General features: G+C 37.0%; 1 protein-coding gene across 1 annotated transcript; it reads right to left on the reverse strand.

The window, feature by feature from the left end:
• Window positions 1–255: 255 nt before the first annotated feature.
• On the reverse strand, window positions 256–948 carry LOC143444265 (small nuclear ribonucleoprotein-associated protein B-like). The gene is given in 2 exon segments (XM_076943446.1): window positions 256–487; window positions 490–948. Coding segments are annotated over 2 exon segments (501 nt in total). The 5' UTR covers window positions 923–948; the 3' UTR covers window positions 256–419.
• Window positions 949–16,266: the final 15,318 nt, after the last annotated feature.

The raw sequence follows: 16,266 nt of genomic DNA on the forward strand, positions 1-16,266 counted from the left end.
ATTTCTTAGTACACCTCACGTTTTTTGTGAATTTCGGAACTTTCCGGTTCCATCATTTCATTTTTTTTTTATTTTTTTTTTGTGATTCGTGGTTATTTCGTTTATTGTATTCATCATAATTCCAAAAACATCATCGACTCACTCGCACAACGACAACATAAAAATGTCACTCCCATTGAGTTGTCAAATTTGTTGAAAATTGTCAAAATTGTCAAAATTGTCAAAATTGTCAAAATTCCATTGAAAAAAGGAATTCTCGCTTGGCGTCACCCAAGCGTATAAAACTCATGACACGAGAAAAAGGTCATTTTTAGAAGCACACGTAATAATGCAGCTCTATGACAACACAAGCAAAGCAGCACTGCAACTTCGAATATGATTGACACGATGTGAAGAGAGTAGCCGATGTGCTTGAAACATTAATAGTTGTAGCCTCGACCAAAGCCACCTCGGACCATACCAGGGGGCGGGCCACTCATTCCTGGCAGGGTCCAAAACCGCCCCGCTGCGGTGCCATTGTGCCCGGGGCTGGTCCACCAACCCCATGCATAGGTCCCTGTAATCCCGCCGTTGGACCACCGGGGCCACCCATACCGCGACCAGCAGCTCGTCCAGCGCCTGGTCCGCGACTTGAACCTCCCGGCACGCCGAGTCCTTTCCCTGATGGAGGCGGTCCTTCAACCGACATCGACACCAGATGTTCTCCGCGTAGAAGCACAAGCCCCAGAGTCCTTTTCTCCTCTCTGTCAGTGGAACCTTTCTTGGGTCGAATCCGACGGAACTCGTCACAATCAACAAGAATTAGGTTCATGTGTTTATCAAAAGCTTTGAAGGTGCCGATGAAAGTGCGACCATCCTGCAGAATGCATCGCATACGGTAATTGATATGATTGTTTAACTTTGAACCTCCGCGAGGTGGCATTGTAAATGTCCAGAGCTTGCTGGTCAGCAAAACAAAAAACAAAAAAAGTTTTTGCTAAACTTTGGTATACTATGTTTGTTGTATAATGTTTTTCACATAAATCAATGAACTGTAAAAAATTACAGTGAAATAATCCCTTCTTAGAATGTAAAATACAAGCACGTCAACTTTCAGAAAACCGATTTTAGGCCATAAAATTTTGTGTAAATGTTTTCATTTCTTCACCACATAATACTGTAGATACCACAATTTATTTTACAGCTTAATATACAGTGTCTAGAATAGACTAAGGTTAAGCAATATATTAATTATTTTCAATCAAAGGCAAGCTTTGATTTTTAATAATAGCACGCTGCTTGTCAAGAGGTTATATTTTACATATTTTGTGGTTAAGTTTGCTCGATTTTTGAGATAATATTGTGACCAAATCTGACTGTCGGCTGAAAAAACATGAATTTAGCAAACATATATTAGTTATTTTGTGGTATTTGATATTAATACCATGTGTAAATTTCTATGTCAGTGTATTTATTAGCCTATATATGAGTAGGCCCGCGTAATTCGATTCCATTGATTTCGACTTGGCTACTTGACCTGGAGTGCTATTTTTCAAGCTATTACCAAAGCTATTTTTCACAGTTTCTTGTCAACCTAACTTAAATGTTATAACAGAGTAACCTAAACTTTAAAACCTAAATACACCTTGTAATCTAAATCTAACTCCAGTTAAACCGAAAATAGCTAGGATCAACTTTTTGCATACCCATTCTCTAACCTAACCGCTATAGGCTATGTTTAACAACAGCCAGCATAACCTAATTTCAGTGAAAAACTCACACACATTATCCAGTTACTTGGAAAACCTTAAAAGCATTGATCAAGCGCTTAAGGAGCTTTGCAGGAACAAAACTACAAAAATCTCGCCTACTGCTAAGAGAATCCTGTTTTGCAACATGCACTACTTAAACGTTATTATCAAAACAGCAATTTCGTAACCGTAAATGTGTATGCGTTTTAAATTGAAATAAACGATATCTTTCATTGCCTTTTAAAACAATAATAATACACTGTTTGCTTCTATTTCAGCTTTTAAAAACTACAAACTGCCGCATTTTTCAAACACAAAGATAGGCAAAGGTTTTGAAAAAATTAATACAGAAATATTGAACTATACTATACGACAATGAAATGCAAAAAAAACTACCATTGTTATCACGATAAAGTAGATATGGTGAAATGAAAATGTTATTGCATTTTCACAGAAAAAAGCCATGTATGGCCCTTCTTTTGCATTAAATGATTTGGCCATTCCTCAGTAAGCCCACATATAAGCCAAACATGCTACTTCGTAGCCATGTAAGGCCCATAGATAAAACGTACATATTGTTTAACTGGGCTTCCACACTTAATTATCATTCAAAGAACGCCGAATCATTTGCTGGACTTTGTCCTGCAACTGTTTCGGCGTTTTGGAATACTCTTTGCATTTGGAGAGGTTCCCATCTGCAAGAACCGTTTTAGCATCATCCGTTGTTATTCCATTCTTCGTACCAATATACCTTTACCAATATACTATTACCAATATACAAACTTTTTGCTTCGTGCAATTTGATACCCGTATCTGTTGCGAGATACATTTGGTAAATGTTACTTCGTGCACATTCATACCCGTATATTTTGCGAAATACATTTGGTAATAGTAACTTCGTGCGCATTTGTACCAATGCGAATTATAACTTACTGATTGTCATTATTCTCTGACATATTTGGCTTTTGTTTTTTTTACACATAGAAATCAAAAACAGCATTGAAAAGCTGAAGGTATTTTAAATTATCTTCCCTTCATACTTGAAAGGTGGTCGAAATTATAGTAGAACTTACGACCACTTTTTCTTCTTATTTAAACCAGTATTAGAAGATCCTTAATGTGACCTTAATCAGCTATCGCAAAACTTACCAACTAAAACTTTTTATTTTTCTCTAGTTTATTTATTCCGTTTAACCATTACTGGCCGAAATATGAAAATAATTCCAATTAACTTTTCCGGCAAAATTGATTGAAAAATACCCTTCCGAGAAAATTGAACATTGTAATGTGGTTTTCATGCAACAGGTATATCATCATTTTTGAAAAAATACGAAGCAAATTTAAAATACATTACAAGTGGCAATTGGCATCAAAAAGTCTTAACCCTAACCCAGAATAAGGCGTCCAAATATACCACATTTATTTTGCACATACACACTTAATTAATTATCATTCAAAGAACGCCGAATCAGTTGCCGGACTTTGTCCTGCAACTGTTTCGGCGTTTTGGAAAGTTCCTTGCATTTAGGGAGGTTTCCATCTGCAAGAGCCGTTTTAGCATAATGCGTTGTTATTCCCTTCTTCGTACCAATATACCATGAGAAAAATTGTTTAACTTCAAGCGATTAATCTGCAGAAAACTGTCGCCGAGATTTCTGTTAAAAACAGTAAGTTTTAGAAATTAATAATAAAATCATTGAAAATAGTTTACCGTATACATAATTAAATTATACAAGGCACATGCATTTTTTACGTTTTACAATCGATGTGGATTTAATGGCTAAATTTATCAAAATGCAGTTAAATTTATAAAAAGTACTTAATAAAACCTAAACTTGTGAGCTTTTCCCTGGCTTCGGCTTGAGGAATTATATAAAACATGTAAAAGTAGATATTAAATATGTAAACTTATATGCAATATAATACAATAAACGAAAATTGTTAAAATACTACTTACCGAGAAACTATAACGATCGAAAGTAGCTTTCCTCTTTCTAGATGGTTTTGTAGCTGAGCCGGGGCTCTCCTATATTATTAAAAGAACTTTGGTATATCAAGAAAACTGTACAGTGTTTTTGCGCTATTAAATATGTGTGTACAGTATGCATACTTTTTATAACCGCATGGTTCAATCATATATGCATTGGTCACGTAACGTTTGTGGAGTGATACAAACATTATCGGTCAAGTATATCAGGAAACACCTTCCCGTATTCCAATCTCCCGATATATATTAAAATGCTTAGAATGCTATTTACCACGACATTAAAATCTCTGGAATTGCTTTTCTTTTTCCTCTTTCTGGAGGGTGATGCAGATGTGTTGGGGCTTTCCTAAATCATTTAAATAAATTTTGGTAATTCAAGCAAATTTCTGTTTTTAATTTAAATATGTGTGACTAGTACATATATAATTATAATTTATAAATTTCTTGATTGATGCACGCATTGGATACATAAAGCATGTGGGGTGACAGGAAATAATATCAATAAAATCATAGTTTCACTGTAAAGTCGTAATTAAATTTTAACTTACCGGCAGCTTCGAAGCACCTGCCACATTAGAGATGTCGATCTATAAACCAAAAAATGCAAAATTACCACGATTGATTTTAAGAGACTTTTCAGAGAATTTACCTGCTGCAGAACAACACGAGGCTCAACTATTTTATCCCGGACCGCCTTTTGTTGGCCACCGTCTTTGTTTCGGCGAATTTGTAATGACTCGTCTTCTTCAGCAAAGGTGCTTCTTTCAGCTGACAAACTTTCTTCTGATGAAACGTCAGCAGCTGGTTCTACTCGTTCAGAATATGGGCTTCTATCATCTGACAAACCTTTTTCTATAAATGAAACCTCCACAGCTGATGCGATTCTTTCAGCAGACGGGCTTCTTTGAGCTGATGCGCCTTTTGTTTCGGTGCGACCAGCCGAACTGCACGACTGCGATTAAAAAATATAATTCAATTTTTTACTGACAACCATTTGCCGGAAGGAAGCGTGTGTTCACATCAAGCTTGCCATCGACAAGAAATTGTTTCGTTGCCAAGAATAGAATTTATTCGCGAATCAGACTTGTAATGCACACAAAAAAGTTAAAACTTTTATACTTATTCCGAGGAATCCCATTTAAGTTGATTTGAACAACTTACCCTTATTTCTTTCATGACTTCATAGGCTTCTTCAGCCTCTACATTCTGTAGGTCGTTCGCGTAATATCTCTCTTGTGTGCTCGAGCTATGCGCCATATGCTTGGCCACCAAAAGGCGGCGGTCCGGTCTCTTAGATCTAACCTAATATGAAATTTTAAATTTTAAATACGTCACTGGTTGACTTTTATATAAATTTTGCTGCAGAATATTTTCATTATTAGCGATTTATCGTTATTTATATTGCTAGGTCTAATTACAGTAAAGATCAATTACTTGTGTGGCCGAATACTTCCGGTTTGAGGTTGCTGTAAATTTTCCGCGACCTCCGGCCAACTTCCAAACCCACTGTATTGCTTTAGCTGCAGAGGAACTTGTAAGATTTTTTCCCTTATGGGGAAAAACCATCTTACACTCTTCTCCGTTGAATCTGACAAGGTTATCCAGCCCTTTCTTCAACCATTCTGGCATTACAATAGTTGCATCCCCATATGTTGAGAACGTTTTGTGACCGCGCACCTGCATTAAAAACATCCTTTTTTAATAGAGTTCTACATGAAAGGAAAATGTGGTGACTTACACGATCAATCCATCGTTTTTTCTCGGTCGGATAGCCAAACATTAGCTCTTCAACGAGCATATTGCGCACCGCACTTGTCCGTTGCGAGTTTTCAATTATCAGATAAGCCATGAGGACTTCCCCATGGGCTCTTCTCACCTCGGCTCCGGGGTCTCTTCTCCATACTGCATTTTTTTATATAGTGAGTTACACATTCAACGAGAATTAATATAATGTAAAAATATAAAACAACTATAACTGTCATTTACGTTTTATGTTCAGCGCAGTATTGCGAAAAAGTGGATTTGTCATAACTTTGTTCACTTCTGCCGGGTCCAACGCATTTCTGCGATCCGTCTCCTTAATAACTTGCCTCCTAGAAAACGCAACAGTTTAGGTAATAAAGAGTGGTTAGCAAACGCGTATTTTTTAACACAGAAGTTTTAATTGCAATAACAAAACTAGTTTTTAGATACCAACACGAGTAAATCATCCAAGAGTGGAAAGGCTACATGTAGGCAGCGCTTGTAATCACCTTCTTTTTAGAAATTTTCTGTAGGATGCCCTTCGATTCTTGAGGTTAATAAGGGCTTCCCCCACGTTGAAGGTCAATGGAAGCTTCTTCAGTAATGAAAAGCTGAGGAAGCTCGTCATGGCATTCGAGTGGGATATGAATGTCGAAGGAGTTTTATTTTCATTTTGTAATTTCTAAAATAAAGAAAGATGGTTTTTGTTTATTTTTAAATACAACTATTTTTGCTAAGACTTTGCATATATACATAATCATCTTCCATTCGAATGTTGTTCAGGCCTAGTCTTCATCCCGAAACAATTTCAGGGTCGACCAGTTGCCTGCAACGACGCCGACACTTTCCCCTGTCGATGGCATCCTCGATCTTCAAACCTTTCCTTCTCTTGTCATCCTTCACCGTCTCTTCCCATGTTTTCTTTGATCTTCCCGTTTTCACCTTTACTGCAATCATCTTATGTTGTACTCTTCTTATTAAGCTCTACTTATTCATTCGCTCAACGTTCCACAACCATCTCAGACGATGTCCTCTTAGATGTTCTTCAATATCTTCAACACATGTCCACCTTCTTATCACATCATTGGTAATGCCATCTCGTAGTGTCTTACCACACATCATTCGAATAATCCTCATTTCTGTCATCTGCATTCGCCTGACATCAGCCTTCTTCATCGCCTAACATTCAGCTACGTAACACATCACACTTCTTACACATGCTTTACACAGCCTTTCTTTTAGGTTTGTATAGAGTAGTCTGCCCTAGAGTGTATCAGACAATTCCTTAAAAGTTTTCCAATTAGCGCGTATTCTTGCCGTCACTGCCCTGCCAGTACTGTAATTTTTCCCTATCATATCCCCTAAATAACGAAACTCCTTAACATGCTCGATCTCATTACTTCCCAAGTTCACATGTCCTTCCACTCATCAGCCTTCCATTGATAGGCCTACCTGAACTTCTCTTATGCACTCAATACAGTACTTTCACTTTCTGCATTGAATGCAATTTCTCCCTACTCTCTTCCCACAAATTCCGCATGGATCAACAGTACCGACTACTCCCTTCAACGATTTTCTACCAATTCTCATCGCTTTGGTTTTAATTATTTTCACCTTCAAACCTTTGCTTTCCAGTGCGCTTTTACTTTGCTGATATAAATTCTATGAATATATTACATAGTAGATTCTACCTGTAGTATATCCAAAAAATCTTGTATGTAACTAATCAAAATTAATATAACGTCCTAACCTGCACATGTTTCTCTTTATATGTGTCCAGGTCAATGGACTCCAACGTTTTGAAATCACAGTCTTTTATTATATTTTGCAAAAGTAATACTTTATCTTGGGCTACACGTTCTTCGTGTGCCCCCCCCCATCGTGGCCCATTAAAAAGCTTTTGAAGTTGTTTAAAACTTTATTCCAGTTGATGCAGTTAGTTTGTTGCTGTAAAATGTAGCGAGGAATTGTGTTAATCATTGCATGAGTGTTTTCTACTGCACAGTCATTTCGTACTGTGTGTATTTACCAAAACTTACGATTGGGACGTTTCCGGCGGCGGTCCATAGAATCAGCCATTTCTATTGCCTTGGGTTGATCAGCGTGAAGCTTGCCACGTAGGTGTCTCACGAGGCCATTCCAAGAAGTCAGGAACTTTTTGCAAAGTTCGCACTTGAAATCACCTTTCCCATTATTTTTTTTATCGTGCACGACTTTGCAGTGGCGCGATATGTTCAAATTCATGACACCACAGTATCTAGAACAATTATTAACAGCATTATGTCATTATTCTCGGACATGTTTGGCTTTTGTTTTCTTTTACACATAGAAATCAAAAACAGCATTGAAAAGCTGAAGGCATTTTAAATTATCTTATATTCATACTTAAAAGCTAGTCGAAATTATAGTAGAACTTACGTTTACGGACACTTTTTCTTCTTATTTAATGCAGTATTAGAAGATCCTGATTTTGTTATTTCCGACTGCGCTTGTCCATAATCCGTATTCATGAACCCGTCATTTTGTTCTGTTGCTGGGTCACTTTTATCACCTCCCTGCTGTTATAAAAAAAAAATTTGCTGTTGTTCAATTTCATTTAAATTTAGATGGTTTAAGTTTCTATATACCTGTGGCATATTGTGGATAAAAATGAGGATAAAAATCTAAAAAGAATCAAAAAATTTAACAGCCACGTTTCACAACACTATTTAATATGATGTATAGTTTAGGTCACCCTTAACTCCATCAATCGTTATCCACACTGGAAATGTTTTATTTTTGCCCGGGCCCGTAAGCATTGGCTCCTATGTGACAACTCCCATGTACAACAACTGTTTGTTGTTGCCGTAACTGTGCGCGCCATACGTTTTATAGGTCGAACTGAACCCGAGTAGCAAAGCCAAACAACCAACGAGAACCATTACTGCTACATCCCGAAGGTTTATCACCATTTGAAAAAGTTGGTGTTGATTTATTTGAGTTGAACCAAAAGTCTTATTTAGTCACGGTTGATTATTTTTCAAATTTTGCTGAAATTGATGTCATGACCTCAACAACTGCAAAGCACGTAATCATTTCGTTGAAGCGTCATTTTGCCTGATATGGAATTCCTAAATGCATTGTATCTGACTCTGAACCCCAGTTCATCTCGTACAGAATTTCAAAGATTCTGTCAAAAATGGGCGATACAACACCACAAATCATCACCAGGACATCAACAATGCAATGGAAAAGCGGAAGCTGCTGTGAAAACACTGAAGAACATGCTGAGACGTACTGCACAAGATGGGAAAGATCAGTGGCTGGCACTTCTGGAATTGCGCAATACGCCACGACAAGACGTCAACTGCAGTCCTACAAAGATATTGTTTGGTAGACCAACTCGATCAGTGATACCGATTCACATTCCAAAAAGCAAACATCTTGACATCAATCGTCGTCATCAACGCCGCACCTCAGTCAAGCAAACCTATGATAGCAAAAGTCAACCAATGTCAAAATTGTATATCAACCAACGAGCTTATTTCCAAAGTTCGGAAAAGAAGGGATGGCAAAAGGGTAAAATTGTACGCATACTTGGGCCTCGTTCATATTTGGTAGAATCATTGGATGGTTTTCGTTATTGTCGTAATCGACTACATATTCGTGTTGACCATAGCAAGTCTAACAATGTGTATGAAGATACTGATTTTAATTTTACATTTTCGACACCTAACCAAAACAGTCAACACACAGCTAACAACTACACTGTTGCTAACACACGACCTAATCGTACACATAGAATGCCAGTAAGATATAATGATTATGTACTGTAAATACTGTGTTTGTGTCACCTTGTTCTGTACTGTAAATACTGTGTTTGTGTCACCTTACCTTCACTGTTTTATTTCTTGCCACTCATTATGCATGTAGCTTTAAACTTCAAGTGTGCCTCACATACATTGCGACTTGCGAGTAGTATGTTATTTCAGTATTTTCTGTGTGATGGTATTTCAGTATTTTCTGCGTGCTCATAAAGCCTTCTCACTGTTAGTCTTTACTTAAAGAAAGGAGGATGTTGATAGGTATAAACTAATTAATAAGATTTCTATGTTGGCCATGCTACAGCCATGTGCTTTCTTGGTTGTGCATTGTGATTCGTATGTGGAGTAATAACGTTCATGTTCAAGACTGTCTAAATACAAGAGATTCTGCCGAACGTCTTATCGACTTAGTTCAACACATAATATCACAAGAGTAGCGATATTAACAGCAGGAACATGTGCAAGTGCACCAACTCAACTTACCTTTGTCGCTTATACACGTCAACTACAAAGGCACCCGATTGCGAGAAAATTCTCTACGAGCTACCTGACTCTGACTCGTTTGCTGATCTTCAATCGCTGTTCAGCTCTTTTTCTGAAGCCAACCTTCTCAAGGAACAAATGCGACATGTCATGACAAGTCTTACCACTACTGATGAAACTATGATCAACAGATCCTACGTCGCAGACACATTCACGAATGCCGCAAAACAAAGCATACCCGACGTTATCGGTCAATTAATTGCGCGAATTAGGCTGGTGAAATTACTCCATAAGTTTCAAGTTGCACAGACTTAAAGAATTAAATCACTATGGACTTAGCAAAACCGGTTTGCCAGATGAGTACCTTCCATAACGTAAGACGCCTTCCAAAACCCTGAAGGAGTTACAAGAAAAAATCTGTCAACGTATTTCGTTTTTTAGGATATCGATAAATTAATTATCGGTCTTTTCGAACTCGGCATTATTACGTAATTAGTGAACCTGGATCTCCGTTATATACAGCAATACATTTGATCAATGATGAGTATCACAACATCATATCGTGACTTAAAAGACTAAATCACTCATTTAGCTTTTTCCAGTTACCAATTGCCACACAAAGTTAACAAAAGGCTACAGAGCGTAACAATTTGCTAAACAGGATTATTATTTGGCTACCATGGTCACCTTGCTGACGCAGCTTTACGTTCGGCACAGGTATGTTATTTTACCCGCTGAGATATATACACCAAAGCACTGAAAGAAAATTTGCCAGGTTTAAACCTATGGAAGAAAATTTCGCCTACTCATAATAATTAGTCGTAACAACATGAAAAATTTCAAAATGCAGACTTATGTCCAAAGTCAGCTTACTTCAGAACAATCCAATATAGCGTTTTCCGACAACGCATGTCCATTCCCCGTGCCCACGACGTTGTCACTGTCGTAATTTTCTTCTTTTTTATTTTTATCAACTTCTTGTTCCTCCTGCAGAGAAAGGATTTTAAATCGGTAAGTTTTATTTTTGCCAGTAAAATTGACATTGTCTTTATTATTTTATCGATAAATGCAACCAACACGATGTTTCCTCAAACGGAGGTCAGACTGCTTTTGGTCCTCTTCTTTGCGATTCTTTTCAGCAAAATTCTCTTCCCCTAGAAACGAATAGCAAATTATTTAATTCACGTACCTGGTTACATAAGTGCGCAGTCATTTACACAAGCTAGTGTACAATACCTGATGTCACAAAGTCAGCCATCTCGATGTCAGTCATTCGATTCATATTCAATGTCGTTATTTTGTTTACTGATATCACCTGTACAAATTAATTTATACATTTTCTTTGGCCACATTTTAGCGATTTTGGAAACATTATACCGTACTGTACTGTACTGTACACTGTTTTTGAGCTCTATCTGATCAACGACTATGGCTAACTTGAAAATAGTTAAAAAACGATAAAACTTTCGGTCGAAGCCACTTGTGTTCCTTGAGCTGCCTGGCAAACTAAACAGCAGTACATGCAATTGTTCTTCCTGCAAAAAGTGATACGTTACACTAAGAACGGATTATTTCACTGTGATTTATGTAAAAAACATTATACAAGAAACATTTTATCCTAACTTTAACAAAAAAACCATTAACCTACATGCAGATAAGTTAGCTATAAAAATTAGGCTGCAAAACCTGCAGCCTAATTCAACTCTTCCAGCAAAAAGGGATGCGTTATATAGTCAGTTCCCATTTGACAATACCCTACACGAAATTAGAAAAAATTGACCTAATATTGGCAAATACAAAAGAAATAAGCGAAACGGAGCGTGATATTAATTGACCGTGGGACAGAGAAGACGCTTTGATCGTAATCGTTATAAATTATAGCATGGTGAGTTTAGAACTGAAGAAACAAAGATCGGCGGCCTAGAAGGTTAATGATGCATACTTGCTGTATTGTCAAGAAAACGTTCCTCAATGAGCTTGATTTAGGCGCGAGTACCAGGATGCGCGTTATTATTACGTAAGAGTTCAAATACAGTGCGATGCGCGATATTACCTAAGAGTCAAATACGAGTTTCTCCGTTTGAAAGTGCAAATGTTCCACATAATGCGACCGTGGCCAATCAAGCCTTCCCCGGTCAATATAACTGCAAATTTCGCGTCTTCTTTGTGACTTCATTGTGGTCTGTAATGCGTGATGCCGCACAATGGAGTTGGCGACGTGTGACGACCTCAGCGCAGTTGGAAAGTAACAAGTCAATAGTTACCTTCATACCGTTTCCAAAATGGACGCGAAGCTACAGAATCAATGGAAACATCCGAATCGGCAACGGCTGCATAATGGGTCCGCGAAGGTTTCCCTTTCGCGCTTTTCCAGATTTCTGTCGAATTTTCAAACACGCGAGCGATCGTTTTAGCGCGTCTTGTGGTAAAAATAGATGCCAGTTCCCATTGGACAATAAACTGCGGGGATAAAATGACGACCAATGAACCAATGTCTAGAAATAGGTTACTAGGTTTGATAAAACCATAAATTTTACAAAAGAAATGAGAAAAATAGGTCGTAAAGTTAATTCACCGTGGGGTATAGACCTAACGATCAAAAACGTTATCAATCAAACCATGGTGAGTTTAGAAATAAAGAAACTAAGAAAGGAGCCCTAGAAAGCGAATGATGCAAAGTCTTATACAACTGACACAACTGGAAAGCTTTGTTTAACTTTTCACCCAATTTTACAAAAGGAATTTGGTAAAACGGCAGTCAATACAGTCACAGTACGCCACAAACGCATGTTATGCATGAGACAAACTTGGCATTGATAAGGTCGGGATAGGTAGGTAGGTTATGGATAACATTTAAAATGCCGTTTGATATTTGGAAACTTGCTCTATATAACTTCATGTAAAAACTCATTTTAGTACATCAGACTTATCTTCGCTCGAATCTGACGATTCAGATTCACTTGCCTGCTGAACACTGGCTATTGCAGAATTTACTGTTGCGTCGATTTCAATGTCAGAATCCTCGCCATCAGAGCAGTCTGACAGAAGATTTTGCAAAATTTCTAATCCACGCATTGTGGATCTGTAAATGTTTGCCTAGACATTTTGTAAATGTTTTTGTTTTCAGAAGTAGCCTACTTTGATACTGACTCCGATGAAAAACTCAAGAAAATTCAGATAAACATCAAACACTTCCCTTTAGTAAAGTTACTACTACACTACCACAATAGATAAGGGTAAGCTAAGGTATTCACAACATTTACCTTGAACTAGTTTACCAAGGCAAGACCTCAATGTAATTGCATCCCATTTACATTTGGTAATAGTTACTTCGTGCAATTTTTCACTCGTATAAGTTGCGATATACATGACAACTTACAAAACTTACGTTTGTACCCGTGCTAATTATAACTAACCCTAACCTCATTTATAAAATGGTTGCACTCAGTAGGCATTTGTTAACCCTATTTAGCAAATGGTTACAATCAGCAGCCATTTGCTAACCCTATTTAGAAAGAGGTTAAACTCAGTAGCAATATGTTAACGCTATTTAGTAAATGGTTACATACAGTAACCATTTTTAACCCTATTTAGCAAATGGTTTCACTCAGTAGGAATTTGTAAACTCTAATTAGCAAATGTTTAAAGTCAGTAGCCATTTGTTAACCATATTTAGCAAACGGTTTTAGTCCGTAGCCATTTGTAAAATAGCAAAAGGTTACCATGAGTAGTCACATGTTAACCCTATTTAGCAAATGGTTTCACTCAGTAGCAATTTGGTAACTCTATTTAGCAAATGGTTAAAGGAAGTAGCCATTTGTTAACCCTATTTAGCAAACGTTTAATTAAAGTCAGTAGCCATTTGTAAAATAGCAAAAGGTTACCATGAGTAGTAACATGTTAACCATATTTAGCAAATGGTTTCAATGAGTAGCCACATGCACATGATGTTAACCCTATTTAGCAAATGTTTACAATCAGTAGCAATTTGTTAACCCTATTTAGCAAATGGCAAATTTAGCAAGGGTATTTATCGAATTTCTTCAATTCTAAACTCACCACCTTAAAGTTGATAACGCTTTAGATCAGTATGTTTTCCTGTACCCCATTATGAATCAACTTTTCACTCAACTTTGCTCCTTTCTTTTTTCTTCTTCTTCGTGTCGAGTAGATGGTTTCTTACTAATAAACGCAACTATGACAAAACTGCTAAAAAACGCAACAGAAGCTGTTTTAGCCTGCCTGCAAAATAATAACAGCCTATGTCGGCGGTTTTCATTCGTTTGCCGTGGTGAATCGCAACCACTGTTATGGAACAACAACAAAGTACGTCTTGTACAAAATGACGAATACGAAACGCTTTGCAAACAGACCGTTTAGAAACATATTGGATGAATAATTATGTTAACTGCTTTTTAATATTCTAAAATCTAAAAGAACCTACATCCTTTAGATGCGTTAAAATGTTTATGTATTAGTGAAAAAAAAGAAATGAAGTGTATTCCTTTATATTCATAGGCTTTGTGGTGCAGTATTGTGTGAGATATGCCAACGAACTATGTGTATTTTATTGCAAATAAATTTTAATGTTTATCGAGATATTATGTGTAAATAGGATTTATTCATGTAAATATTTTGTATTTCATGTAAATCATGTAAATTCAATCCCGAAGCGTGGATTTCCCACCTTGAACATAAATTTCCCCTTTATCAAATCACTTCAAAAACTAATCGTCACTTGTTAGCGGTAGAGGCAATTCCAGCGACAGACCTCGGGCTACTTTGTTTACCTTCTGCGTATGCTCATAACTGTTACAACATAATAATCAATGAAATCTTGAAACATTTTGATAAACGTGAGGACTGAGGATTATTTAGAGTTTTTGTTGGCTGATCTGACACTTCATGTTCTATCTTCCAAAGATTTAATGCGCGAATTAATGAGTGCAATAGGTCAAGAGAATCTTACTCCACCAGTTAATAAACGAATTCGTGCTAAATTTCTTAAGTGCTCACCACCAGACGTCGCACTTTCTTACCCACTACAGCCACAAATACAACAAATTCAAGTGTCTAAACCACCTCATTAAACACGATTTAACGCTAACAATGGAACAAAGAGTTCCGGACAAACAAATACTAATTTCACAAATCATAAATTCACCAAACCAACGCGATTAATTTAAGTAAACATGGCAACAACGATCACCACACACAAACATTGGCCAGTTTCACAAATAATACAGCAAGTGGTAATTTATGACACAGTAATAATTTATCATATTCATCACCCAACTTTCAGAAACCAGGCCATCAACGCAGCAATTACCCTTGCGCAAAATCATTCGCGGGCAACAAAAAACATTCGGCGATCTATGCTAGATTAACCTGGTTAGCCCCGTCGATAGCACCTACTTCCAAAAGAGACTGTCCCTTGTTAACTGTTTATGATCACGCCAATTGAATTCTTTTTTATGTAAATAGAGCTGCAGCAAATATTTGTTTATGCTTCAGTTAAGTCATTGTATAAAATCACATTTATCATGACTTTTATTTGATGAGTTCAATAGTTGTGAACTTGTGAGAAATGAGAATAATGAGAACGATTGTTTGATTTATTGCTTTTGACTGAGTGAGGTCATACCCAGCTTTTGTTTCGTTAAAGCACTTGGAAATTTCCATTCAATTTAATTTCTCGAACTCGTTTCAAAGACCCTGACGCTCTGTGGGAAGCCTTTCCGCTTGACTAAATAGCTCTTAATGTTCCAAAGTTTATTAGTTTAAAATTATAATTAATTATAATAGGCCTACCATTTGTCCTTTTTTAGGAGGAAATGACCTTTTTTAGTTAGTTATTTCGAGTTAGTTGTTTATACTTTCGACAAAACTTATAGGAGAGAAGTTGTATTTATTTCCAAAAAATTACTGTAGTTATGAAACATCTTGAATTGCCGATTTAAAAAGGGTTTTCTAACCACTTGCCCTAACAGCCCTACATACCTTTTTGAACGCTGACCACGCGTTTCTTCAATTCCGTACCAGCCCTAGGTGGTTTTACATGCGCGCAATCCGCGCATATTGACTTAAGTTCGAGGTTGGGTTCTGTTAAGTTCAAACGTGCGCCAGAAAGATTGCAACTGAACCGCACATGTAAAAAGAACAATTATTATCAAAGCAAAGGTGCGAGTTTTGCAGGCCTAGCTTTCTATTTTTAATTTTGTGGATAGTAAAGAAACACATTGCAATAATTTTGATTAAAAAAGTATTTTAGGTAAAAACCGCAAGATGAAGCCAGACAAATCTATTTTTTGAATTTCGATTCATCTGCGTCAAGTGGTGAAAGCGTTATATTGTAGTAAAATATTGTGTTTGCTGTTTCAAGTTTGAGAAACTTTGAAACGTTGGAAACATTTTGTCATATTTGGCCTTTTTTTGCCTCAAACTGAAAGCAATCTGTCACACAGGTCATCGTTTGATTACGACGTGAACACGATCATCAGTCCTACAAAGCTGATAAAAA

This window comes from Clavelina lepadiformis, chromosome 1, assembly GCF_947623445.1.
Source record: "Clavelina lepadiformis chromosome 1, kaClaLepa1.1, whole genome shotgun sequence".
In the NCBI taxonomy this organism is placed as follows: domain Eukaryota; kingdom Metazoa; phylum Chordata; class Ascidiacea; order Aplousobranchia; family Clavelinidae; genus Clavelina; species Clavelina lepadiformis.